At 40.0% G+C, this 27,759-nt stretch overlaps 4 protein-coding genes across 12 annotated transcripts in view; 2 read left to right on the forward strand and 2 right to left on the reverse strand.

The window, feature by feature from the left end:
• zmiz2 (zinc finger, MIZ-type containing 2) overlaps nt 1–2,547 on the forward strand; it is a 48,054-nt gene extending 45,507 nt beyond the window's left edge. For all 4 annotated transcript variants that reach the window (XM_047160698.2, XM_047160697.2, XM_017488538.3 and 1 more), the window contains one exon: nt 72–2,547. In XM_047160698.2, the coding sequence (XP_047016654.1) occupies nt 72–179 (108 nt within the window). In that variant the 3' untranslated portion in view covers nt 180–2,547. The remainder of the gene's footprint in view (nt 1–71) is intronic.
• A 2,779-nt stretch (nt 2,548–5,326) lies between these two features.
• ppiab (peptidylprolyl isomerase Ab (cyclophilin A)) lies at nt 5,327–8,957 on the forward strand. Its single transcript, NM_001257377.2, is given in 5 exon segments — nt 5,327–5,470; nt 7,610–7,640; nt 7,733–7,821; nt 7,954–8,126; nt 8,662–8,957. Coding segments are annotated over 5 exon segments (495 nt in total). The 5' UTR covers nt 5,327–5,401; the 3' UTR covers nt 8,795–8,957.
• A 92-nt stretch (nt 8,958–9,049) lies between these two features.
• Nucleotides 9,050–15,313, reverse strand: LOC108276712 (RING finger protein 122). Its single transcript, XM_017488551.3, has 6 exons — nt 15,109–15,313; nt 14,079–14,229; nt 11,512–11,557; nt 11,382–11,423; nt 11,196–11,278; nt 9,050–9,740 (listed from the first exon to the last, which is right to left on the reverse strand). The coding sequence occupies exons 2-6, from the start codon at nt 14,207–14,209 to the stop codon at nt 9,632–9,634; spliced, it is 411 nt and encodes a 136-aa protein (XP_017344040.1). The 5' UTR covers nt 14,210–14,229; nt 15,109–15,313; the 3' UTR covers nt 9,050–9,631.
• Nucleotides 15,314–16,639: 1,326 nt separating this feature from the next.
• Nucleotides 16,640–27,651, reverse strand: ccar2 (cell cycle and apoptosis regulator 2). 6 transcript variants are annotated; one of them, XM_053686860.1, is made up of 19 exons: nt 27,539–27,651; nt 27,250–27,371; nt 26,627–26,712; nt 26,428–26,542; nt 26,197–26,332; nt 25,972–26,083; nt 25,234–25,380; nt 24,937–25,153; nt 24,013–24,123; nt 22,758–22,918; nt 22,468–22,594; nt 22,236–22,361; nt 21,287–21,433; nt 20,959–21,177; nt 19,892–20,014; nt 19,667–19,775; nt 19,360–19,575; nt 18,664–18,821; nt 17,809–18,579 (listed from the first exon to the last, which is right to left on the reverse strand). In XM_053686860.1, exons 3-19 carry the CDS (start codon nt 26,710–26,712, stop codon nt 18,538–18,540), a joined length of 2,352 nt encoding a protein of 783 aa, XP_053542835.1. In that variant the 5' UTR covers nt 27,250–27,371; nt 27,539–27,651; the 3' UTR covers nt 17,809–18,537. The 6 variants fall into 6 exon arrangements, with proteins under 6 accessions (XP_047016649.1, XP_053542835.1, XP_047016651.1 ...); XM_047160693.2 differs by lacking the exons at nt 27,250–27,371; nt 27,539–27,651 and adding an exon at nt 16,640–17,577 and having other exon boundaries at nt 18,536–18,579; nt 26,627–26,739; XM_047160695.2 differs by lacking the exon at nt 27,539–27,651 and having other exon boundaries at nt 27,250–27,381.
• Nucleotides 27,652–27,759: the final 108 nt, after the last annotated feature.

Here is a 27,759-nt window from a genome sequence, read left to right on the forward strand (position 1 = left end):
AATTCCTAATGACAGAAAATTGTGTCAGATCACCAAAACCTAATACTGTCCTTCCTCTTCTGCTTCTCTAGCTGCTCCCAGAGCTAACAAACCCAGACGAGCTGCTGACCTACCTGGGGCCTCCTGACCTCCCTAACAACAGCAACGATGACCTGCTCTCGCTATTTGAGAGCAACTGAGTTCACACACAGCTTGTACACCCCCCACCTCCAGCTTAGCCACACCATCCTTAAAAAAAAAACCCATCTCCCAGCAGTACATACTCTTAGCACGCTACGAGGAGGTTTGGGGGATCAAGGCGTGGAATCCTCGCAAACATTTGAGTCTAACTATTGGCCTGCCCTGTTCCTTTGAGACTGGAATGCAGAAATACTCGTAGCAAGGAAGGTGCAGAAGATTTAATTCGACTTTGACGTTCCTGTTAGTCTGCCTCTGAAAAATGTCATGGTTTTATTGTTATTTTTGGGGTTTTTTTTCTAATTTGAAGAGTCCCTTTTATATTTCCAGCTCCTGCAAAATCCATTTGTAGAAAAGCACCCCATCTGATGTCTAACTTGTGCTTGGTGTAAATTACATCGCATTTGCAGTTCATGGGATTTGCCCATTGTCATTTATTCTTGATCATGTTTTAATCAAGTGTGAAGTACTGACATTCTTTAAAATCCAGAATTTGTCGATAACAAGAAGAACCGAATTTTGATAATGCTACGGGCTCTTTAAGAATGACATCAGAAACAACGCCAAAATATGTCTGGCCTCTGTTGTAACTTGAATGCATGTGTGAAAGCTGGGAATGGCAATGGACCCTGCAAACACAAGACACAGACATGCCTTACCTCAACAGGTTTTAAAAAAATAATAATAATAAATAAAAAAAAATAATAATAATCTCCACCAGTAAGCTAGCATGCCATTATATATTGCCCACACCATTAATTGATCTCACGAATTTGTACTTGATGACCAGAAGTTAGCTTATACTTTGTGTTAGGAGCTTCTTACAGCCTGCATGCCCTTGTCCTTCGCCTTGTTTAGAGATGCAATCACAAAGCATATCTCACCGTAGCATCAAAGAAACGTACTGTACTCATTTGCCGAACTTAAAAGAAAAATAAAAATGTAAAAATTTAAATCAGGCTGTTTCTGGAGGGGGAGAGGGTTTGAATCCTGCGCTATCAGGAAGCCACTGTAGATATGAGAAAAACATTCAATCCCTGGGAGTGTGTTTACGCAAGATGAAATACAAGAAGCACACGTTAACGCACAGACATACCACAAACTATACCAAGTGTGTTTATGGCACACATTCCTCTACTCGCAGTTTTTTTTGCCTCCTTGCTCTTTTTTTTTCTTCTCCCCCCTCCTTCTACTTAAACAATAGTGTCTTCCTGCGCTGTTGGCACAAAGTCCTGTGCTGATTGTGAATCTGTCCTACACAAGAGAAGGAACAAAGTCGCAACCCTGATCATTCTCTATTCACGCAGCCTTTACCTTCTAGGCATCGTGTTATTTTAGTTGCCTTTAAATATGCAATGCCCCATCGTTCAGCAGGACTCGGCGGAAAGAAGAGGTCTCGCAGAGCACAAGCAACCCAATCACATACGTCAGACAGGGTATATCTCTCACAAATGCACACTCAAGCTCACAAAATGCAACTCTTAAAATAAGAGTGTGTTCAGGTCCTAAATTTTCCACAATTTCACATTTTGTCTCTGACATCCGGGTGTTTCATTTTTGCAGTATGATGGCCACTTGATAGTCTGGTCTAATGGCAGTACCCATTACCTGTTACTGATGAGGAACAATTAGAGAGCTGTGTTGAAAATATGTACAGATATAGGATTATTATTGTTCCAGATGTATACATTCTCTGTACCCCATGATAAAACTCGCATACACTTTAAACACTATGACAAGCATTCATTTTTGTCCAAAAAGCTCTTGTTCTTTTTCAGTTTGATTGCAAGAGAGACTCGATGGAGAGAGGAGGACAGTCTGCTTCCCTGTATCCTGTCTTGTCTCACTTTTATTATTTATGATTGCTCTCTGGACACTGTCAGCTATGTGCAGTTTGTATCCTAAACAATACAGGGAGGGTCAGGAGTTCTTGGATGTGCAATTGTTTTTTGGAGACATTTGTGTATCATACAATTTTATCTTTTGATTATATAATTATTGTTATTATAATAATTATAAAGATAATTGGTGGACCTGTATGCATCTCTCTTATGTGTGTTATCTAGCAAAGTTTATGAATTTGTTCAAAAAGAGGAATTTTTTTTCCATTTACACCATCATGAAGGGTGTGAACATGAAGGGTTTCAGTAAGAGAGCGAATAAGCGTCTTTGAGACCAGCAGCAAGTCACACTTACTGTTTGTCCAACTGTTAAGAAAAAAGAAAAAAAAAAGTTTGACCGTCATGTGTAGGTGAATCTTTCACGTTTTAACGATTTAATTAATCTTGTAAAATCTTAATCATTTTTTTTTGTTTTTCTAAAGATGTGAAATATTTCCATTATGTTTTTTAAGTAAAGATTTAATCCCCATCTTGTTGCATTTGAGTTATTTGTGATTGTGTGACAAGACCATCCCTGCTGCGGGGGCGGACGGGGACTTCCTAATGGGAAGTGGACTAACTACCTACATCCAGGATGTGACAGTTTTTCTAAGATTTACATTGAACAGCCATAACCATAACAAAACCACCTGCCTAGTATTGTGTAGGTCCCCTTGTACCACCAAAACAGCTCTGGCCTGTCAAGATATGGACTCCACAAGACGTGAAGGTGGTGTGCATTGTAGCTACTTTTGGCTGTGGACAGGGGGTCCGCATGGGTACTCTGATTGTTCGTTCTGTGGCTACACAGCCCCATACGCAGCAAGCTGTGATGCATTGTGTGTTCTAACACCTTTCTATCAGAGCCAGCATTAACTTTTCAGCAACTTATGCTATAGTAGCTCTTCTGTGGGATCGGACCAGACGGGCTATTCTTCGCTCCCCACGTGCACCAATGAGCCTTTGGCGCCCATGACCCTGTCGCAGGTTCACCGGTTGTCCTTCCTTGGATCACTTTTGGTAGGTACTAACCACTGCATACCAGGAACACCCTACAACACCTGCTGTTTTGGAGATGCTCTGACCCTTGTCAGTGTCTCTGAGATCCTTACACTTGCCCAACTTTGAGAACTGACTGTTCAATTACTGCCTACTATATCCCACCTATTGACAGGTGCCACTGTAACGAAATAATCAATGTTATTCACTTCACCTGTCAGTGGTTTTAATGTTATGGCTGATGGGTGTATATTGTCGGTTACAAATCCAGATTATATTTAGTGTGTAATTTATTGAATTGATGATTAAACCATCTAATGACTATACTTACTCAACAAGAAACATAGCTTTGATAATCTTGGGTTCCACCACTGTAACAAAATTTGATTATCACCATGTACTCCTGGCTGTGCTACACATACAGGCACATTTCTAAAAATTACAATATCGTACGAAAAGTTTGGGTTTTTTATTCGTAATTTCATTCAAAAAGTAGAACTTTCATATATTTCTAGATTCATTACACAAAGTGAAATATTCCAAGCCTTTTATTTGTTTGTTTTATTCTTGATGATTACGGCTTACAGCTCATGGAAATAAAAAAAATCCAGTATCTCAAAATATTAGAATAAAGAATTTATAATACAGAAATGTTGACCTGAGAAGACTCTAATCCGCTAATTAACTCAAAACACCTGCAAAGGTTTCCTGAGGCTTTAATCTCTCAGTCTGGTTCAGTACACAACCACAATCATGGGGAAGATGAAAGTAAATTTTGCATTTCATTTGTAAATCAAGGTTCCAGAGTCTGGAGGAAGAGTGGAGAGGAACAGAATCCAAGCTGCTTGAAGTCCAGTGTGAAGTTTCCACAGTCAGTGATGATTTGGGTTGCCATGTCATCTGCTGGTGTTGGTCCAGTGTGTTTCTCAAGTGGAGTGTCGAGAACTTCATGCTTCCATCTGCTGATGAGCTTTATGAAGATGCTGGTTTCCTTTTCCATCAGGACTCGGCACCTGCCCACAGTGCCAAAACTACTAGTAACTGCTTTGCTGACCATGGTATTACTGTGCTTGATTGGCCAGCTGACCCGAACTCCATAGAGAATCTACGAGAGACACCAGAACCAACAATACAGACGAGCTGAAGACCGCTATCAAAGCAACCTGGGCTTCCAGAACACCTCAGCAGTGCCTCAAGCCGATTGTCTCCATGACACGCGGCATCAATGCAGTAATTCATGTAAAAGGATTAAAGCCTTGACTGAGTATCAGCGCATAAATTATCATGTTTCATCAGGTCGACATTTCTGTATTATAAATTCTTTATTCTGATATTTTGAGATACTGGATTTTTTATTTCTGTGAGCCATAATCACGGAGATTAAAACAAAAAAAGGCTTGAAATATTTCACTTTATGTGTAATGAATCTAGAATATATGAAGTTCTACTTTTTGAATTAAATAATGGGGGAAAAGTCAACTTTTCCATGATATTTTTGAGCTGCACCTGTGTCTGTATCTCACAAACCTGTACTCCTGACACTTAACCTCAAGTGCACATAATTACACACTACAGTGAATATCACAGAAGTCCTTTAATTCCATTAATTTTCCATTATAACACTGCACGCAATATTAACCAGACGCCTGTAGGACCATCGGGTCCCTTTACGCTGTAAATATCAAAACCATGAAAAGTACAAAATACCATCACTAAGCATTACACGCCATTACACAACCTCCAAGGAATAAAAACCTCTAATGGCTTCCATGTGTTTTTTTTTTTTTCTCTTCTCCAAGCAGGAAATACTTCCCTGTTCTTACTTTAATCTGCACTCTGTATTTATACTGATAAAATAAATAAGTGAATCAGAGACACTTCAGTTAAAACTTTTCATGGGTTATGAACACCCTCGCCTCTTCATACTACCTTCTTACAACATACATCTGCTGCCATAATGGCGAATTTAATCCCCGGCCGACGCCCTCGCGCCATGACATACATCACTAACCGCGCGAATATGGACACACACCTACACCGTTTTCTCAATGCGTATTGGATACAATTCAGTGTCGTCATTGATCCTAAGCGTAATGGCCCAATCAGAAGAGGGCTCGTGATAACGGGAACTCTGCGGTAATACTATGCGGCAGCTCAGCCTCTGATTGGCTGGCTTTCCTGTCAATCAACGGTATCACGTCTACATATGTTCCAATAGGAAACAGTTTCCGTGCTGCTTCTATATATTCAAGTTTTCGCTAACATTCGGTCCGCTGCCACATCCTGTTCACGGTTCGCCTGAGTCTACTTTTGATATTAGTGAGTAGAGCACGTCTGTAGCCGACATGAGCAATCCTAAAGTGTTTTTTGACATCGCCATCGATGGGAAAAGTGCAGGAAGGATTGTGATTGAGGTGAGAAGTTGTAAATGAACTGTAGCGGAATTGCTTGATTTGCTTAAATATGACTAACTGGAGCAGAGGAGTGTGGCTGTAGTTCCAGATACAGGCGTAGCGACTCTTGGTTACTCCTAGTGTTCCTAGTACTGAGGCAAAAATGGAAAGATTAACTTAATTTCAAACTATTTAGGAAGCATTTAACTGTACAAGTGTATATGTAAGTGGCTGGTGAAGCATTAGACTGTAGTAATGCTGGTAATGTAGGCGACCTCGTGTCGTTTTTAGTCTTTTGCCCGGTTTCGGTTGCATTCGCAGTTTTTCTGAAAGCTTCATTTTTCGGTTAAATGTTTTCTGAGGAGAAAAACGGTGCTATTTTCTAGTTGCCACCCAGCATCCAAACGGTCACGTGTTCCGTTTTAGACCAAGTTGAAAGACGAGTAAAGTATCCTCAAACCTCTCTGCTGCACGTTTTTAAGAAATTACGACGCCATCTTCATTTTTATCGGAGCCTAAAGCTGCCATTTTGAGTCGCCATTAAGCTACATATATGGGCATATTTGGTTAAAAGTGATGTTATGTTTGCTTTATCGCTGTCTTTGTGACGCTAAACTGTGTAAACGTCTTCATTGATTAATTAAAAAAGCCCCCCCCTTATCTTTATTTTTTTGAACGCTCAATTTATCTGCGCGTGTAACTCTCATGACGCATGCGCGCACGACTTTTTGTCTTCATTAAATCTGTTAATAATATAATGGTTAAAATGGCGGTCAAGTCAACTTTGATTCAAGTATAAAAAGCTCCTAATGTCTATTTGGGGGGGAGCTTATTCAGCAGTAGTAGAGACTAAATTAGCGGGATTTCTTCTTAACTCAATATTCATGTCCTCACGTGCCCGAAAACGAGGCTTCAAAAGAGTCGAATGGGGACTGATTCAGCTTTGTTGGCAGCAAACGCACTGGTAAAAAAAAAAAAGTTCATTCGATTGATTTGTCTAGCAGTAGATATGTTCTCTTCAAAAACGTGTCATTAAAAAAAAATATATATATATATATATATATATATATATATGTGTGTGTGTGTATATGTGTATATATGTATATATGTATTTTATTTATTTATTTTTTAAGCTCAAATGGTACTAAAGTACCGTGTAGTGAATACTGAAGTGTCGTTCACGCACGAGTCGACTCTTTCCGGTGAGCCATCTGGGACTCTCAGGATAGAGCTCGTGCGTATCTATGCTCACATTTTAATGCCACTTTGAAATGAATCTAGTAAGACTTGAATGAATCATTCTAATAATATAGAGATCGTCAGTCTCGCACTCTGTTATTTAATGGACGCGAAACACGGATACAGCAGGCACATGAACGCAAGTGTTCCTATAACAAATGTAAGAAAAGAGTCGTTTGGAAGGTTAAGTGTCGGTTCTTATCGGTAAGTGGTAAGAGATCCGTCTCTCTGAGAACAGAACATTACTCCTGTGGCCGACAGAGGGCGCGCTACTGCAGCCTCCGCTCTAGGGGAGAAATCAGTGTCTCCCGCGCACTTGATTTTGCCCGAATTGTGTGATTACACAACAGGAAAGCACCCTCACGTTTATCCTTGAAACTCTAGACTGGAAATGTAAAGTTGCTCTTACAGGTCCATAATATTTCCCAAGTTAAGAGGGAACTTACTGTGTGGACCTTGACATAAACCAATAATTATATTTGTAATGTATTGAAACTGTACTGTTATGATTTTTTGTCCTACAGGTTCTCTGGCTTTTATTGGTAAAACGTTTTGTGACTTGGACCCATCACTGATGTCTGTGTATGTAAATAATTGGGCTGAAGTGTGGCTTTGCCTGTGCCACTCATCTGTTTCACTGCAATACTGAATGGTGGTACAGAGGGCCTGCTCTTGGACTGGTTTGTTAACAGTTATGTTCAGGTCGCTGTGGTTTTAATGTGTGGTGTCACAGTGGGTGGGTCCAGTCACAGAATATTATACAAGGCTTGGAGAAATATTAAAGAACCCAAGTTACTATGATGTGTTTAAAATATCTAATATAATTCTTTTTTTTCCCCACATAATTTGTGCACTAATGGTATTGAATTAGTTCACAAACCCAGTGCATCCTGTTAATTCTTCCTTTTTGTTTCTCCTCAGTTGAGAGCTGATGTGGTCCCCAAGACTGCTGGTGAGTTTTCTTTCTGGGATTTATTTCTCCTGTGAGGTAACTTAAACATTGCTTTTAAAAACAAATGTTTCTTGCTGACATCTTCTATGCAGAGAACTTCAGAGCCCTGTGCACCGGAGAGAAGGGTTTTGGCTACAAGGGTTCTGGCTTCCACCGTGTCATCCCAGGGTTCATGTGCCAGGTCGGGCCTGTTCCTTCTGCAACTCAAGCTTATCTGGATTGTGTGTTTGTGTTTTTTTGTTTTTTTTAAATACCGGCGCATTAAACCATTCAGTTTATTTATTAGAGCTGAATCGCTGTTGCGACTCTCTAGGGTGGGGATTTCACGAATCACAATGGAACCGGTGGAAAGTCCATCTACGGCAACAAGTTTGCAGATGAGAACTTCACTCTGAAGCACACGGGACCTGGCATTATGTCCATGGCTAATGCAGGACCCAACACCAATGGCTCACAGTTCTTCATCTGCACTGAGAAAACCAGCTGGTGAGGCCTCCTTCAATATTATTACTTGCATGTTGGATGCAATGTGACTTCTTACAAATGCTGTTAATATGCAGTGTCTGGTCTGTTTTTGTACTACAGCCATTTGTGAACAATTAATTTTTATTTTTTTTCCTCAAGGAACATGTATTTTAAGCTTCCACCACTAGGTGTTTTCAGTTGTCCTGTGTACCTGTATATCTGAGGCTTTTGTTGGTGCGATGTCTCAAGAACAAGTGGGTTAATGTTTGTAGGCTTTATATTGAATTATGACTGCAGCCAGCAGATGAACTGGTTTGATTTTGGGATTGGAGCCAAAGATTCAAGGTCACTTGATGATTGAAGCATCCCCATCCACACTGTTGGCATGGAGTTGCACTTGTTTCCCATTTATAGTTGTAGTAAAAACACCTTGATCTGTGTTGGGATGATTGAATAATCGAACGAATGTGTTCCCAACTGAGTGGATGGTCAGTGTATGTAAGAAAAGAGAACCCAGTTTATTCCAGTTTTTGTGCTCCCTCTTCTGTGTGAACAGGCTGGATGGCAAGCACGTCGTGTTCGGGAGTGTCGTTCAAGGCATGGAGGTCGTCAGGGCTGTCGAAGGAAAAGGAAGCAACAGCGGCAAGTGCTCTGCCAAGATAGTCATCGCTGACTGCGGCCAACTTTAAATACCGCTTCCACTCAACACCTAGCCTCAGTCTTGTGCATTCCTATCCCTTCATTGAATTTCCTTATTCTTATTGAAACACTTGTTACACAAAACATGGCTATGCTAGATGAATCATAAATAGAACATTTTGTTTAACAAAATATTAAAGGTGGAACAAAGAACCCTTTTGATCTGTTTTGTTTTATTATGATTGCCTCTGACATTGAGGCTTTTTTTTTGTTTGGTTTGTTTATCAAGTATCAAGCTCTTCAAACCACAGTATCATTCGTTAGAAATTTCTAGGACCAAAGTGGTTATAAAATTGTATTTGATTTTGGAAATGGTGCTCCAACAGGCAGTGTAACAGCACTAAAATAAAAAATCATCCATATTTGTAGTGGGAAGTTTTAAACAAAACTACATTTTGGAAGCTTAGTTAGGGGTTAAAGGAATTAAAAGCTGTAATTAAGGGAAAAGGAAATCAAGTATGTTCACTGTATTCCCTTTGAGAGGAAAATAAAATTAAAAAAAAACTATTCAGAATGTTTGTTTCCATGGAGAGTTTTTTTTTTTCTTTTTTTTTTTTTTCTTTTCTAATTTAAACACATTTTTAGTACCATAATCAGTAACTGAAAGTAATAGGTTTTTTTTCTTTCTTTGCTTCATTAGAATAAAAATTAACACTTGTCTCAACTGGGAAATGTTTTAATACTACCATTGCCAGGCTCATACTTGCATCATAGTGCTGCCCCCCTCCCCCCTTCTCTTTTCTTTCTGGTTGTGTACAATTCTAGACATTCTGTTGTAGAATGGGTTCTGGAGTGTTTGGGTGGGAGCACTTGCTTGTGCCAGTTATTTACACCAGTTCATCCAGTATGCTGCTGCTGATGTGCTTGTTAGGAGCACCGATAGGTTTGTTACACATGGGACACACACAGCGCACCTCCAGCCACTTTAACAGACACCTGCAGCAGAGGCACAAAACATCTTCATCAGAAGTGCTATGTTCTGGTAGGAATATACTCAAAACAATTACTAAAAATGAGTTATTGTAACTGAGCTGACAACTTGGTTAAGCTGCTACACATGTGATGACAACAGTATTGAGGCTTTAATGATTGTCTTCCTATAATCTAATGCCTCATCATGATAGTTTTAGGTACAGGGGTCAGCATGGGTATTCTGACTGGTCTGCAGCTACGCAGCTCCATACACAGCAAGCTCTGATGCACTGTGTGTCCTGAGACCAGCATTAACTTTTTCAGCAATTGGTGCTACAGTAGCTCTTCTGTGGGATTGAAACAAAAGGGTTAGCCTTTATTCCCCACATGCATGAAGGAGCCTTGGGTGCCCATGACCCTGTCGCAGGTTCACCGGTTGTCCTTCCTTGGACCACTTTGGTAGGTACTAACCACTGTATACCGGGAACACAACACCTGCTGTTTTGGAGATGCACTGACCCTGTCGTCTAACCATTACAGTTTGGCCCTTGTCAAAGTCGCTCAGATCTGTACACTTGCCCATTTTACCTCCTTCCAACATGTCAACTTTGAGAACTGAATGTTCACTTGCTGCCAAATATATCCCACCTCTTGACAGGTGCCATTGTAACAAGATGTTCAATGTTATACATGTCACCTGTGTTACAGCTGATCGGTGTACAAGACTGCCTTCACTGAGAAGCATATGCAGAATTCTGAATATTTGTCCAAAATGAGGGAAAGCCATCTTTATGTTGCTTTAATTTATGAGTGTAGACAATGTTAAGCTTACCTAGGCACTCTCCCGCTAGGTGAACACAGACAAACAGAATTCCTCCTTCACCACCAAGTGGCAGAGGCATACAAGAGGCTGGTGAGGGGAACGACTGTTTATAGCTGCTATAATACAAATGATAACAGGAACCAACGTGTTTCTTTAATAAATAATACACCTCCAAGAAGCCTAGTCCTTCTTGTTACTAAATTGTATCTTCAATCAAGAAGGAAGCTATTGAGGAAAAACTATTTCAGACATCTCGGACAGATGCACAGACAAGCCGAAAACGTAATGCTGCTACCACCTAGTGGCAGAGGCATGAAATTTGTTAGTCTTGGCAAATTACTGTGCAGTAACCTATATTTTGGTGAGGTAACAGCAGCTCCAATTCGTGCCGGGCTCAATCACTCTGTCAACTCTTCATTCATCATTTTTCGATAACAGCACGCCCCATCTTGTTTCGTTGTCATATGCCTTGGATGAGTGACAAAATATTTTCAGGATTAAATCTGATGCTGTCAGTGTTAGGAAAGCAGACCCAGAAGAATCACCTGTGACTTTTTTTTAGGACTTATGCCAGCGGGCTTCTATGTGTTTTCCATCTATAATAATCCCAACATAATGAAGACCCTCTACACCTCTTCAGCATCACTGCAGGTTACCTTTTGTGAAAGCCGTGTTGGCATGGCAACATCGCAAGTTCGTCTTTTACTCTGAAGTCCTCTAAGCAAACAGCGCACGTTTGCTAATGGACAGAAGAATACCAGGCAGCCTGGTTACTAAGCACATCTAAACGTCAGTTTATTCACTAATTATTTTTTTATATTAATTTTTTTTTAAACACTTACCCCGTGAATATTCAAGTGCTTTGTTTCATCTCTCAGTACAACCTGCAACAAATAACAAAGGCACTTAAGCATGTTTATGCAGATCTTTATCCAGCAGGTTGTTCTGTTTTGTCTGCTCATTCATATTTACCAGCTTGTAAGCCAATCTCTCAGACTGGGCTTGATGTCGCAATTTACTGGAAAGACACAGGAGCACAATGAGTCAGAAAGACAGGAATGGAGAAAATGGGTTTATAATTAGACGAATGCTGGGCAATTTCAGCCATGCCACAGAACTGTGTTTTGATTAGCTAACATACGCTGTGGCTCCTTTCTCCTGTAGACCAGCTGGAATAGACTTTTTTTGTATACATATACATACCTGGTATTCCTTAGCAATTAAGAAGTCTAGGAATATTACAAATTCCCTTTTTTGTGTCAGAAAAGAATACATTCTCTTCAGAAATGCATGTGCATGCATAAAATACATTATTTGGAAGTGTAATTCTCTTAAGAGTATCTGGCTATATAAAAGAGACTCCGTGCCAGTTTATTAAGAACATCTCCTGTGTAGGTCAGTATGTGGCCATTTTATCAGTTACACCTACTAGTTGTTGGTATATAATTAAGGTAGTGTGGAGATTATTTAATTGTTGTGTGCTGTCTAATCAAATGAGTACTCTGTGGATTTAATATATTTGTTTACCTTTGGCAATGCCATTTAACGGTTTAATAATGCTTTCTTTCCAGCAACTTGCAAGTTAGATTTTATGATATTGTCAATACAATATTCTGACAGTTGCAACAGCATCATTTATCACATAGGCTACTTATCATGGACATGTGCTGACCTACAGGTCTGTTTGTGACTTTACTGTACTGCAAATTTGTTCCTGCAGTGGAAATTAGCCTAAAAGCTACTAAACTGGCAGTAGATCCCACTGTGGTTGTCTGTCTGTCAGTCAGTCAATCAGTGAGTGAGTGAACCATTCAGACATTCAATCAATCAGTGAGTGAGTCAGTGACTACGTTTACATGGACAGCAGTAATCTAATTATTGACCTTACTCTGAGTAAGATAATATTGTGATTAAGGTGTTTACATGAGTCGCTTTTAGAATACTCGTGTCATGTTCCCGTTTTACATGTTATAGAACATAATTAGATTAACAGCCTGCGTCATTACGTCACCGCGCCACGCCGTCCGACGTCCATCCAGAATTTCACGTATCGACATACAGTTCGTCTTCGTTATGGTACCGTATACAGTTTTGGGTGTTTTTATTTAATTTTTTTATGAACACTTTAAGTGCAGTTAATTATTTGTAATGCTATACGTGCTAATAGACAACTACTTGAAGCCGTGGGCTGCGTCTCAAACCGCGTACTTACCGTCTATATAGTAGCCGAGATACATGTATTTTTCCCCACTACACAGCCGAACTCTCTTGTTCATCGTAAAACGTAAAACTGCCGTGTGTGATTGTGTCCTGTCGCAAAATGCGGTGAAAACTCACACGACGTTCATAATGTGATTAAGGTGTTTACATGTCTGTAATACTCGTCCATAATGCGACTAAAACAGGAGTACTCCACCTGTCTTAATTCGATTAGAGCTTAATTCAATTATGACCTTAATTAGATTAAGTTAAGTAAAAATTGCTGTTTATATGGTAGTTTCTTAATCAAAGTTCAAAGTATGGTCTTAATCGGGTTAAGAGTGGATTATTGTTGTCCATGAAAAGGCAGCTAGTGAGTAAGTGAGGCATTCCGTCAGTGAGTAGGTGAGTCAGTGAGTGAGGCAATCAATCAGTTAGTTAGTCCATGAGACAGTGAGTGAGGCAGTCAGTCAGTTGGATGAGTTTCTGAGTGAGTGGAGGAGTAAGGGAGTCAGTCGGTCAGTGGATAAGAATCTGAATGAATGAGTGGAGTCAGGGAGTTCCTGGGTGTGTATGAGTGACTGAGTGATTCAGCACCACCAACACTACCACCACTGTGAGTGCTGTGACAAGAATACCCTATCATCCAAATAATATCTGGCCAGTGGTATTGCTGTTTTGCTCTCTTTCCATCTACATAATGCACCTACAGTATATAATAGGTTTGCCTTACATTAAATGAGTGTAGCTAGGTGTCACAGTTCACTTTCCTATTTGTAATTATTCCACTTGTGAACAAACAAACAAAAAAACTGTGAGATGAGTACAGAACAACTTCATACATGGACTATTACATTGCTAACCTATACACCTTTTCACATGGATTTGTTAAACAATGGTAAGAAGGCTGAGTGCCAAAAATAGCAACAGGAAAAAAAGATAGGATGATATCTGCTGCTGAATTGTTTGAGCCAGGAAGTATCTTAGGCTGGAGGAAGTCCCTTGGAGCTGTTGTCTATCATATACATTAGTAAAAATGACAGTATTCTAATAAGAGTGTGCACAAATGCAGTCTAGTGTTTCACAAACTCTAAATGTTTTTATTTCCAATCCCAGCACCCAGCCCACTTGTACAAGGTCAGCAGCTACATCCCAAACCACATACTACCATAATAAATATTGTGTCCAAAACAAAAAAGCACTTGGCTCAGGGATTTAGAGAGCAGGAACATAGGAAAAGCACTGAGCAGATCCAGGGCATATCATGTTGTTCAACAGCTGATGACCAAGAGCTTACTGCTGGCTGTGTACAAATGACAGGCAACCATTTGGACATTTACCTTATAAAGCAGCAGCAAAATATCAAGCTCAAGATGAAGACGAATATCCCAGTGCCAAAGATGACTATGTAAATATTCAATACTAGGTCTTGAAAGGCAACAGCAGGCATAGTGCTCTCGAAGTGGATCATCCCCTGTAATCTGAGGTGCCCTAAAAGAGACAAGGTAAAGGTACAAGACTGATGCTTATAGGTATAAAACGATTGCAGTCATGGTGCTGATACAAAAATGGCAAACCTGTGAATGTTAGTCGTGATACGTGTTACTCATGCTTCTACACTGAAATCTGAAAATACACTGGGTAATGTCCAAAGGTCAGAGACCACCATTTTGTTTCCAATCAAATAGCCACTTACTTCTGTACTTACTGTCAATTATTTGGTGGCAAACAATAATGATGGGAAAATGTACAGTACATTAATTCTCAGTCCATTTTCAGTCAAACAGTACTATTTATGCAAATAAAATACAAATAAACCATATTTACAGATTGCATACTGATTCTACAGCTGAGTGATGTTCATTACTGTCACTGTTCATGAATCACAAAAAATGTCTTTAAGCAGTATTATATCTGTAAATATTGTTTATCTTTTTGTATTTCATTTGCATAAATAAGTACTGTATGGCTGTTAGTCTGAAAACAGAATGAATGTACTGTACATTTTCCCATCATTATTGTTTGTCACCAAATAATTAACAATAAATACTGAATGGTCTTTTGGTTGAAAACAAAATGGTGGACTCTGATTTCTGAGTGAAATGTAAATTACTTCATACATATATGAGGTAAAATCATGTAGCTATTAAAACTTAACAGTGACCCAGTCTACTCTATTCACATCATATTTCAAGAGGTCTTAACTTTTAGTTTTTAAAGAAATGACAGACTATGAAAAGCTACAACATAAATATACTTAAGAAATCATGTAACGTAACATTTTGTTTTGGTGTGTGTGTGTGTGTGTGTGTGTGTGTGTGTAATATTAGCATTTTTGCGCGCGCGTTGCTAACGGTCTTTAAAGCTCACCATTCTGAAAGGTTCCGTCGAAGATTTGGATGAAGATGGTGTCTCTATTTTCAAATATTTCAGTCGGTATCTTTGAAAACGAGGCATTCTCTAAGCGAAAAGACTCCAGTGTTTGTTAGCCAGGCTCCATGTGTAATAACAGAGGGGCGGAGAACGCTGGTCACGACACAGCCAGTGATGCTACTCTTTATGATGCTGCCATGATGGCGGTGTGTTCATGCAGGGGAAAGGGAAGGTTACACTTGGGTTATTATGCGATAGACTCAAATAAACCCTTACAGGATAATCACATTCCCTTCACGTCTGATCACAAGGGTAGCTTTTTACACGTGATTATGTGACTCATATGTGATCACGTGTGGAAAACACGTGAAAGTGCAGCCCTGAGGCCTCAAGTAAACACATATGTGACATGTGAAACCGTATGTGATCATATGTGTGTTATACATGTGAGAAAATCACATCTGACCACATGAACCCACACGTGATAAATAAATCAACCATGTTATAAAGATGAAGTGGGGAAAAAAACACACACACACATGCACTACATGTGAAAGGTCCAGTACATCTCCAGGTCGAGAAAACAATATATGAAACGTCAGAAAAACACGTGTAAATTATATAGGTGAAGTCCCACGTGAGCTTTCTGTAAGGGTAAAGCATGTCAAGATTTGTTGGGTTATCTAAAATAGTTTCTGAGAGACTTCAATGTTTCATAAATCTATATAAGCATACAACTAAGTGTCAACTAGATTCGTCTCGTTTCATGGTGAGAGAAAAAATGAAATATGTACCTCTGTTTACCACTAATAAAGGTCAAAGTTCACCCTGAAACACATTAAGTGGTGTTTAGTCATCCATCCATCTATCGCTTATCCTACAGGGGAACCTGGAAACTATCCCAGGGAGCATGGGGCACAAGGCGGGGTGTCAATCCATCGCAGGGCACAATCACACACACACATTCACACACCCATTCATACACTACGGACATGCCAATCAGCCTTCCATGCATGTCATTGGACTGGGGGAGGAAACTCCGCACACACAGGGCAGCAGTGGGAATCGAACTCCCAACCTTGGCATTGTGATCATTCTGACCACCGTCCACCTGTGTTTAGTCATTCTGGTGCTAATTTGTTGGTTGGTGCTGTATTTTTAGTTAGCTAAATTAGTGTGATGGTGTTGATGTTGGTATTAGCATGAAAGTTGAAGCTTTGGAAGCTGATCTGTTTGAGCGGAGTGTACAGATGACGAGGCAAGAGAGCTGGACAGCCTAAAGGATTAAAGCGCTGCTGCATTGCTCTTTTTAAGTAGAGATGAAATTCCCACTAGCACCTCTAACAGCCAAACAACTATTCAGGGAGTCAAATGGCATTGTGGTTAATCATAGGAAAGTGTTAACCAAAGTGAAAATATGACCTATATGTCAATGAAAGAAGTGTAAATGGAAAAAAAGGTTTTCATTACAAAATAAATCTAAATCTGCCATTGAAGATTACATGTTTATTATAATGATTAAGACATTAAATGTGGGTTTTTGATTTTTTACTATTAAGTTTTTCCTATTAACTTCCAACTAAAATCGATTAATTACTCTGTAAGTAATACTGAACTACTGTTTGGGAGTATTTCAATATTAAATAAGCAATAAATACTGGGTCTTTTTTCCATCTTACAGAAACCTACTGACAGATTAAGAGTAAATACTGATTACTGATAACATTAATGTTAACCCTTCTGAGTCTTATACAAAAAATATGGAGATTTACTAAATGATATAAAGTGGCCTGTCGCAAATTTCAGTGTTTAAAAAGTAAACGCATTTATTATTGTCTACAGAATCAGATCCTCAGCGAGCACCCCACTGCGGAGTACCACAACGGCCCACTGGAGAGCTGCACACTCGGTTGTTTTTGTTGTTTTGTTTTTGCTGAAGACATTTGGGTTTGAGATCAAAAGATGAATATGAGAAGAGAGTTTAGAATATCAGCTTTTATTTTCTGGTATTTATATGTAGATGTGTTAATGACATATCAGACCACCAAATTTGTAGGAAATCCTAAACTCTTGTCTCATATCCATCTTTTGATCTCAAACTCAAATGTGTACAGCACAAACAAATGAACTAGAATGGGGGGGGGGGGGCTGTAAATGAAAATATAATATAAATGAAGAATACATAAATGAATAAATACATTAGGGTAGCACAGTGGCACCTTGGGTAGTGTTGCCACGTCACTGCTCTAGGATCCCTGTTCTAGGATCCCTGTTCTAGGATCCCTGTTCAATCCTGAGCTCTGGTTACTGCCTGTTCTCCCTGTGGCTGCCCGGTTTCCTCCAACCTCCCAAAAACATACAGCAGAATGTGTGTGCATGGTGTCCTGCAATTCACTGGTGTCCCACCCATGATATTCCTGCCTCACATCCAGCATTCCCAGGATACACTCCAGATCCATGCTGACCCTGACCAGAATAAAGTGATTACTGAAGATAAATAATAATAATAATAATAATAATAATAATAATATTTTCATATGCAATATTTTGCTTGTGGCACTTGTGATTTTGTTTCTTACACTTCCCTGAGTGCACCTTTCTCTATATGACAGATTTAAATGCCGTGGCACTTTAACATTTATATTTTCTAACCAGGTGTACGAGTCGACTCTTTGTATAGCGAAATAATAGAGCGCATTCATTTGAAACAAGTTTTTATTCGTGATGGCATTTTTTATTGTTGGATCATAGGAGTGCAAACAAGAACTGAAAACGTGACAGACAATAGTTCAATTGAGTGACTCATAAATTAAGGGGGAAAAAAGTCAAGCCACGTTATAGCCACCCAATCAAGTGGCAAAGCAGGGTCAGGTTTATTACTTTTTCTTTAGATTTCTGTTATTGCAGCAGTCTGAGCAATTCCTGACAACAACAGTGATCCCTTATTGGGAGCATTTAGGTTAAACTGTCTGAAAACTGAGAACAAAAAAATTTAATAAATCTGCAACAAGGGACCCTTACACTGATTGGCAAATATACATACAGCAATTCAGTGGACCAGAACTTGAAAAAAAAAATCCAAAAGTCAACATTTTTAATATAATTCTCCTACTTATGGGATTAGACAAAATAAAGCAAACAATAAAACAGTAAATATAAAGACATTAACTTTGCCAGATTAATGCATCTGTGCAGGCTCTAAGATGCTACTCAAACATGATTTCAGTTTGTTTTTCTTTTTAAAACAAAATCAGACTTTTGCCATGTGTGCCACTTTAATGCCAAGCTGAGCATTTTGAGGTTTTGAAAATAAAAATGTACAACTCAGTTCATATCCCAAACGAGGTTTAAAAGAGGTGAAAAATAAATTGGTTTCGAGGTTTTTAAAATGCCCCTGTTAACTTTGCCATTTGAAGAAACTTACTCTTAGTCTCCTTTCACGTCCTTTGTCCTTGTAAGGCTTGTCGTCTGGAAAAAGCAAAAACCTGAAGTAAGGATCTCCGTTTCAAAAATTTGACACGAATGGAAGGAAGCTAAATTTCCGGTCTTTACCTGATCCACCATTTTCTGCATCTTCTCGATGACGGTGAGCATGTGGCCGGCGTTCTCTTTTAGATTCTTCTCATAGGTTTTGTTGAGTGCTTCGACTTTCTCTAACCTGCTCTTCATCTGCTCCTGTTCATCGGAGACCGGCTTCGCCTTGGCTGCCTCTGAAAAACACAAACATGCACAAACTGAAATCCATGATTCCTTACCACTTAATTCATCTAAACATGGAAATCCTACAAACCTTTTTTTGCTTTTATCTTCTGTCATATTACAACAAAAGGTGTTGTACTATTAGCAAATAATTCATTTAAAAACATGGACAAAAACAATTGTGCAGAATGATAAACATTTGTTATTAGTTATTAACTCTGATGAAAGTTTAAAATGTGGCATTTGGCTACACAGTAGGGGTGTAAATATTGTAAAACAACAACAAAAAAGCAAATGTATGGCACACACTAGGTAGTGGTATACGCACACAACGCTTAGACCAGGAATTCCTCAGGAAGATTAGTAAGGAACTTAGTTTCCATGTTTTTCCTCACCGGTATTCCCTACTGCACTGGCGGATTGTTTAAAATGAGTTTTCACAATTTTCACTTTTACAAATATATTGAGAAATGAAGTGCTAAGGGTCCCCCCCCCTCACATACACCACCGCATCAACTCTAGCACTGAACCGTGTGGAGAAGGAGTGACCTCGTTTCCTTGCCGTACCGAGCGTTGCCTGCAGGTCAGCGAGCCGTTTCTCCATCTCGTGCTGTGCTGCTCTGCTGCTCTCGAGACGCTGCAGCAGGTTGGGGATGTTCAGAACGGTGCCTTTGTAGTTTACCACATCTGGGTTAGCGTTGCTGGATGAGCGGCGGGAAGAGCCCTTCTCCTTACGAGGCACACCCGGCAACAGGGATTTATTTCCTGACAGCAGAAATGGCAATGCAAAACACGATGAAGAATGTATTCTCAAAAGCACTGCGCTTGGGTGGAGTTGTATGTCATTTCGTCATACCCTCGGCACTGAGGTCACAAGCCACCTCGTCTGCGTCGGTCCAGCGAGAGCACAGCTTACGGTACATGCACTTCCCGTCCATGGACATCTTTCCAGCCAGATCCTGTGCCTGAGAAATACATTTATTTAAAAAAAAAAATCTGAATAGTTTTTTTTTTTTTTTTTTTTTTTTTTACAAATAACAATTCAAATCCTTCCTTTCCATCATTTTTAACTGAAAGATACCTGAGCAGTAGTGAGGTAGAGCCCGAGGGAGAGCAGGATGTTCTGAACATCCTCTTCTCTCAGGGAGCCAGAGAGCTGCCTGTCGAAAAACACCCAGGACAAAAGGACCCTACGGGGAAGCTCCTTTAGAGAGTGTCAATTCAAAAAGAGAAACACTGAATCATTTACTACTGCAAAGGAAATTGAGTTTATGTAACAATAAGGGGTTGGAAACAATTGTCAAAAGGGTCCTATGGGCAGAAATATAGCTTAAATTGAAAAACGTAAGCAAGGTGCATTATTCAGTTCGTACAGGATTTAAGGGAGTTTTAAAAAATTTTATTTAAATGACTGTTCCGGACAGAAATGCTCGATTTTTAAGCAGTTGTGTGTGCTCTTTTGCGGAAACTACTTGAATTGGCAAAATTGCAATTCAGCCAAATTGTTTTGCACGGTCCTTCACAGGACCTTTTAGCTGTACTCATGTTCGACGCACGTGAAACGAAGGGGGCTTTGGCTGAACGTGTCTCAGTCCAAACCTGCAGGAAAAATATTCTTCAGAATTTAAAAAAAAAAAAAATCACAAACTCCTGCAAATATTGTGGCTTTCCTTCCATTTTGCGCTCATTTCTGCAATCACATTTTTGGAAGGAGTCTCCAGTGTCACTGCTTTGTAACAGTTAATGGGTCTTGTGTCTTACTAACCTCAAGCAGGTGGGGAAAAAAAAAGATGCTGGTGAGAACTGTTTATAGCTGTTTTGGGAATATTCCACAACATTTCATATAGCCATAAATGGATAAAAGTACTTTAATTAGTAAAAGTTGGCAAATTTCTGTGATGTCAGAGGAATAAAACACCTTAGGACATGCAGTACAAGAACAATAATGGACTGTGGGGATGGTAACAGTAACTCTGCTTCACAACACCCTGTCGTTGATTAATTTCCTATAACAGCACACCTGGTCAAATTTTACTCCTTTGTTTAAACAGGACATACTATATTTCTACTCCTAAGATGTAACTGATAAGGTTCCATTTTAGAAAAAATAACAAAAATGTAATATCATGTAAGTATATTTGCTCTTACTATATCTTTGAGTGACTGACTGTCATCAACAGCCACTGCTTCTTCAACCTCTGTGTGGCTATCAGCCTCTTCCTGATTCTCTGCCTGGTGTTCACTCGGTTCCTGGTCATCCTCCATTTTGGTCTCTTCCTCTTCCTCCCCTTCTTTTTTTGTTGTTTTCTTGGCATCACTTGCTCCTTTCTTTCTCATGTCCTTACTCATCCTTTTTGCCTCATCATCCTGATGGAGAGAATGAAAGGGGGGGGGGGGGGGGTATGAAAATTGCAATGTATTACCATTTGAAATACAAAGCATATTAATTAAACCAGTTCAGACCAGATGTGATTACCAGAGAAGCGCTGCTGTCTGCCGCCTGGATTTCAGAGTCAGGAAGAGTCGCAGTCGGAGTCTGAGGCAGGCTGGAGAGGGAGTGGTACAGCTGCAGACCAAAATCCCTCTGGAGCATCTCGCTGAAGAGCTCGCTCACCAAACCCACCTAATACCACACAGACATACACACGCACAAACACACACACTCAGCTGTAAAAAAAAAAAAAAAAAGAAAAAAAAAAAAACACTTTAAAAACTTTAATTAAGCAAATGTCCTGGATCGTAAGTCAACAACAGGAACTGGAACTGTACAGGGTTTACATAAACCACACAACATAACGTGCAACACCATACACACAGACATACACACAAACAGACACACAATGAGGAACTCATACACATACAGAGAGATGCACAACGACACACAGATATGGAGACAGACACACACACATACATATACATATATATATACACATATACATATATATATACATATATACATATATATATACATATATATATATATATATATATATATATATATATATATATATATATATATATATATATATATATATATAGGAAGACAGTCAGACAGACAGACACACACAGAGATAAGCCCACAGACACAGTCTGTTCATTGGTGTTGTTTGTACTGTCAAAAGCAAGGTATGATTTAATTTCCTTTTCTTTGTCGTCACGGTTACCGTTTGTCTCTGAATTTGGTGGAAAATGAACAAGAGCCTGATCTCTACATTCCAGTGTTTCATGTTTGTGCAAGTTCTTATTTATTTGTTTATTTATTTATTTAAAATGCCCAAAACAGGAAATATAAATTTCCTAGCTTTGATCTGACAGATTATACCGGCATTGTTAAAGAAGTGGAAAAATCATGATGTTGCTGGAGATTTTGCTAAACGCGAGCGTGATTGGCTGCGTGTTTTTATGGCCAAGGTATGGATGCAGACCTCAAACGCGTCTCTGCTCTGTGACATCCGTGGCTCTAATAAAGCTGATAGAGAAACTGCAGACAGTGTGAACCCTGCAGTGGGTTGGACTACCAGCGAGGGCACATCAGGGAGAGGAGACTCCTGCTAAAAAAAACAAAAAACAAAAGACAAATAATATTCAATATATGCATAAGAAATTTTGCTGGTGTTTTCAGATGTGATTAACAAGCAGGAACGTGAGTGTCCTAACCCCTTGCTCTTCCTGTAACTTGACCCATTCTTCTGCTGTCGGCACTAGATTCCACACATCTGGCATCAAGATGACGACCGTTTCCATTTTATCCCCGGAAAGTAATCTCAGCTCGGTCATTTTACGCCTTGAAAAAGGAAGACACGGTTAACAAGATGGATTCTGTGATGAGTATGTATAAATCATACGTATAGAACATCATCTTGTCTACTCGGACGCAGAACATGCCCAAACATGCCGGATCATGACGATGGGAAATGGTGTATACAGTACATACTGTATTTACTGACCATTGTGTACATGCTGAAAGGTCCAGAGCCGTCTGCTCAGTCACGTAGCGTACTGCAGTGCGTATGATGGTGGTGCTGTCTTTGGATGGATTGGACCCATCCTCTTTGGACCATGAACCTCCAGGGAGCTGCAGCTCTCCTGCTTTGTCCAGTAATAGAAACTAATACAGAATGACAAATGGTGAAACAAAGAGGTCCCAATTACGATTTAGTGCAAAAACGTTCGGCAGCATTATTTTGTCTGTGGTGCTGAATGGGGTCCAAGACACCGCGACCTTGTGCAGAATAAATCACTTACTGATGAAGATGAATGAAGAAATTAAATAAAAAACAACACCAAACTTTCTGGCAAATAATACAACAGGATATAATACAAGTCCTCAGCTCCCTAGGTCATGACTCGGTATATCGTGTACATAAGTTCGAGTTCTGGTAAGGATCCCGGCTCGCTACATGTTGGGACACTGACGACTCGATTTCCGGTGACAAACCCCAACCCTCGCGTTGTAAAATGTCACCGCTGTAAAAACCCAAACGTACAAAATATTTCAGTTTAATACGTCATTGAAATCTGTTAGCTTAATCACACGTTTCTGTCATGGTACTTCAAGCAGGATCGTAGGCAAGCTAGTGGATTAAAAAAAAAAATTATTAAGCTCTTAAAAGTCGTTACGCTCAAACAAACTGTATTTAGAACATCAAATAATTTTAAAATCAAGATACCAAGCTACTTACATTTGTAGACAAAGTTGGATGAGAGTTCGTTTGTCTGCATTTTTTTCTTTTTTTCCCCTCACGATCCCTGGGTTTTGCAATGCATTGTGGGGAATTTTTTCATGGTGCGAATGTTCCATTGCACTCGAGACAACCCTTAAAATGGCCAACTCCTTGATCAGAGCTGACTACTGAACTAGGGAGCCGAATGAGACGCACCCAGGGACACAATGCAGACTTCAGTGCAAAAGTCCAGTCTCAAGGACAGACAGGGTCCAACTGTCCTACCTGCACTCACCTCAATATACATTTCGACAACCTTATGTGCGATCAGTTATGACCATCTCTTGTTTACCATATGTGTATTTCTAAAATGTACGCGTATGCTCGTATGTAAGAATTTCCTCTCTGGTAATAATGTGATTCAAATTATATGACAAGTAATAAAACAATCAAAACTACAATACTGTATATATATTTTTTTAAATTGAATCAAGGGACCTCACAAGATGAAAAATAAGACAGGACGGAATGTGCTAACCTTGAACAGTGTTGTAGGATGGATCACATCTCCACGTCCGTTCCTGTTCTCTGCATAGTTACAACACTGAGCATAGAAGTCCTCAATGCCAGGCATGGACAGTAACAGCACCTGCAAGGGCAATGGGAACGCATTTTCTGTAAATGACTAGGCAAGAATATTTAGCAGTATTTTGGTGACATATTCTTTATCCTGATTATAACCTGTTTTACACTGTGATGGTTAGAGCGGACGCTGAAAAATAGAAATCTCAAACCTGAAATGTTCTGCATGCACACTACACTTACCCAGGAACCTGCTAAAAAATTAAGACTGAGACTCGAACCCTTCTCATTATAAATTGGCCATAAAAGTGAAACTGTGAGCAATCTATAGCATTACATTTAGACTTAAGTTCTAACTCTAAGGACCAAGAATGTGCTAAATGTATGACCATGTACCTTGTAATGTGCTCTAGAGACGAGTTTTTGTTCCAAGGAGCTAGGCGTGTCCTGAGCCGAGATATTGAGGCTTCCGTACAAAGCTGTATAACCAAAACTTGTTGTGTGTCATGACACAAAGATGGCCGTCGTAGTTAAAACAAGTAAAATAACAATTTTTAAAAACTGGGGGTTTTTTGCAATGCCAATACATAGAGGCAATCACTCAAAAATATTAGAAACACTGAAAATGGTCAAGCAACCAACTTTTCAATTACTGGACTACTTGAGATGGACTGACCCCATTTTTTGTTGGGAAAAAATGTTTGTAATGGCACTAAGTGACCCAAAACTGAACAAGTCACATCATATGTAAAACTGGTCATTTCAACTCACGACCAAACAGTTCTTATACACTCTTATACAAAAAAACAAACATCCTACAGTGTAAACATCCTGGCTTTAGATGGACAACCTGGAGACCTGTGAATCCTCATTACGTTACCTTAACAGAGAAGCTGGAGTTCTCTGTGGAGTCTGGAGATGGAGCCGCTTCTATCTTAGGTTGTTGTGGGCCTACGTGGAAGTGACATGGCCCTGCGAGAGGAAGTGGCTGGCTAGGTGGGAAGCTCTCAGGCCAGCAAAGCTGCACATGAAAAAGAGACAGAGGTACGTGGAGGTGTGGGTAGCGCCGCTGCAGCTCCAGATTATCACAGGCCTGACTGAAAAAGGGAAACGAAAGGATACTGTGATACCGGGTCCTTTAATCAACCTTGTACTGTTTTGCTGCAAGCAGACCCACCTGTCTCGTGGGAAAAAGGAGAAGAGAGGAGAGCTCGTGCTGGTTTGAGAGGTGCTCTTTTTGGAGGTTTCCTCCTCAGACGGGGCTTTCCATCGCCGTCTCTTCTGGTGCGCATTGTCCCCTCCCCAAGAGCCACCGGCTTCCTCCCTAAGTTGAGCAATGAACAGTTAGATGAAGAGAACAGTTGTTTTTTTGGCAGGTTTCTGACTGCATGCTGAGAGAACATACAACCTGTCAGTGGTATAAAATATGTGAAAAGATAAAGTATTAGCCTTTAAGGAAATTAGTTTCCTTCAAAAGACAAAAATACTGTTAACAGTGCAGTGTGTAACAAAGGAGCCCTGGGAAATTCATCAAAATATAACTACAGGAACAGCAATTTCTAATTTGTTACTATTAGAGGTTGACCCATAGTGGATTTTACCATATTGGTCATGCGGTACCTTGGTACATCCAAACTGAACCAAAAAATAACACTTCAAATCACTAATAAGAATAGAGATATCCAAAATGAATTTAGACAAACACTTCAAATAACACAACAAAATGTGTCAGCGACAGTTTTTATTTCGTCTCTAGAAGCCGCACTCGTATTAGACAGTAATGCAAGCAAACCCTTCTCAACTAGGAAAAATTATCGGCGTGGATTTCTGCCGATAACCGATCGATTATCAGCATTGATTAATCAGCAGAACAGATCAATCGGTCGATCTCTAGTTACTATTCACCAACACTCACCAGTGTCGGCCTCTCCGACCAGCCACAACCTCATTGTGCCTCTTCCTGCTTCCCCCACCCCAGGGGGCAGCCCATGGCAGCTTCTGATGGTGGGGTATCTGGAGCATGCCCCCTGAGAATAAAATCAGCATGTATATGATGACATGTTTACATAAAAACTGTACACTGTATATAAGAACTGTATATATAACATGGCCGTTTCAGCAGTACGCTGGTGTAGTCAACCTGGATTCGGCTGCATGCCAGGAATCAGCGGTGGTATTTTAGGTGACTTCAGCAGTGGTTGACGCTTGTTTCCCAAAATGCCCGGCGCCAGGTTTGGTGTCGTGGAGTGCAGCAGTGGCGGAGGAGACTTAAAAGGCTTATCGGAGAATGCGGGAAAGATTCAATCGAATTGACTTCGTAATCAAGTGGAAAATTGGAAGCAAACGGTACAACGATGCCTTGACGGCTTACCTGGCCATTGAGCACCTGCACTCTTTGTGCTGTCCACTTGACAGACTGCGAAGGATCCTGCACCGCCTTCACCAGCACTTTCTCGCCGACCAAGGGCGCTCTTCCTACTACAGCACTACAGAAACAGAACGTTCAGCGTGAACACACAACTACATCGCAACGATGCCTTCGATCAGTGCATTTCAAGATTGAGACAGACCTCATCGCAAAGCGTACGTCGCGGTCGACGGTCCCATGGCGGTCCTGCAGCTGCGTCACAACCCCAGTGAAGACTCGCTGCCTCATCTGAGAAGACATACTTTCATTCATTAAAGCTTTTTAGTCACCCAGGCCACATCTTGAATGTCTGGCAGTAGTAAAAGAAGACTGGATGTTTTGTTATACATCTGAGATCAGTAGTGAAAATGTCTTTCAGGATCAATAACGAGACACCTTGACTTAAAAGTACTAACTTTTCCTAACTAACTTGGTTAAAGAGAACCAGTTGTGGTTGTCTATGTAGATAGTAAGGAGGATTAGTATGGGGGAGGGGTGACAGCGAGACTAAACACGAGCCACGACGTTTACAATGCATCAGTTTCACCTGAAATATAAAATATGTACCTGTGCTGCTTATTCTAATGCAGCCTCAGATGATCGCTAATGCTTAGTGTTCATGCTAACTGCGAGCTGGTTAGCTAGTGCACCGAAAGGGATTTATTAAAGCACTTTACTTTATTTAGCTGACTAGCGACTCAACAGGACCTACATTCGTTGACGTTTACTCATGCTCTTTGTGAGAAATGTTATAAAATTTCTAATTAATTTAATACAGAAACTCACCTCAATCCTATAAATATATATTTATATTTATAGTAATTTCTCGCTATTGTCGTCCTCTTTTTCTTCTACTTCTTCTTGGCTTGAACTGTGAAGAGTATCACGGTTTAGACGCATCACCACCCCTAGTGGCGACAACAGGATACAACAGTTATGGGCTACTCATTAAAGCGCGCCTATTATGGTTTTGAAACGTGGTTAATTTTACTTTAAAGCTCTCATACAATAGATTTACACGCATCCGAGGTCAAAAAACACTTTAATGTGCTCATAATTTAAACTGCAGCATTACCTTTTTTTCTTCAGTTTCACAAACGATTCTGTGCCCTGTGATGGACTAGCACCCTGTCCAGGGTGTACCACGCCTTGTGCCCGATGCTTCCTGGGATAGGCTCCAGGTTCCCCCGCGACCCTGAAAAGGACTAAGCGGTTGAAGATGGATGGATGAACAAACGACTCATTTTTTTCAGAGAGCATACTCTGCTCTGATTGGTCAGCTATCCCAGTCTGTTG

The sequence above is a fragment of the Ictalurus punctatus genome, chromosome 16 (genome assembly GCF_001660625.3).
Source record: "Ictalurus punctatus breed USDA103 chromosome 16, Coco_2.0, whole genome shotgun sequence".
NCBI classification, from domain to species: domain Eukaryota; kingdom Metazoa; phylum Chordata; class Actinopteri; order Siluriformes; family Ictaluridae; genus Ictalurus; species Ictalurus punctatus.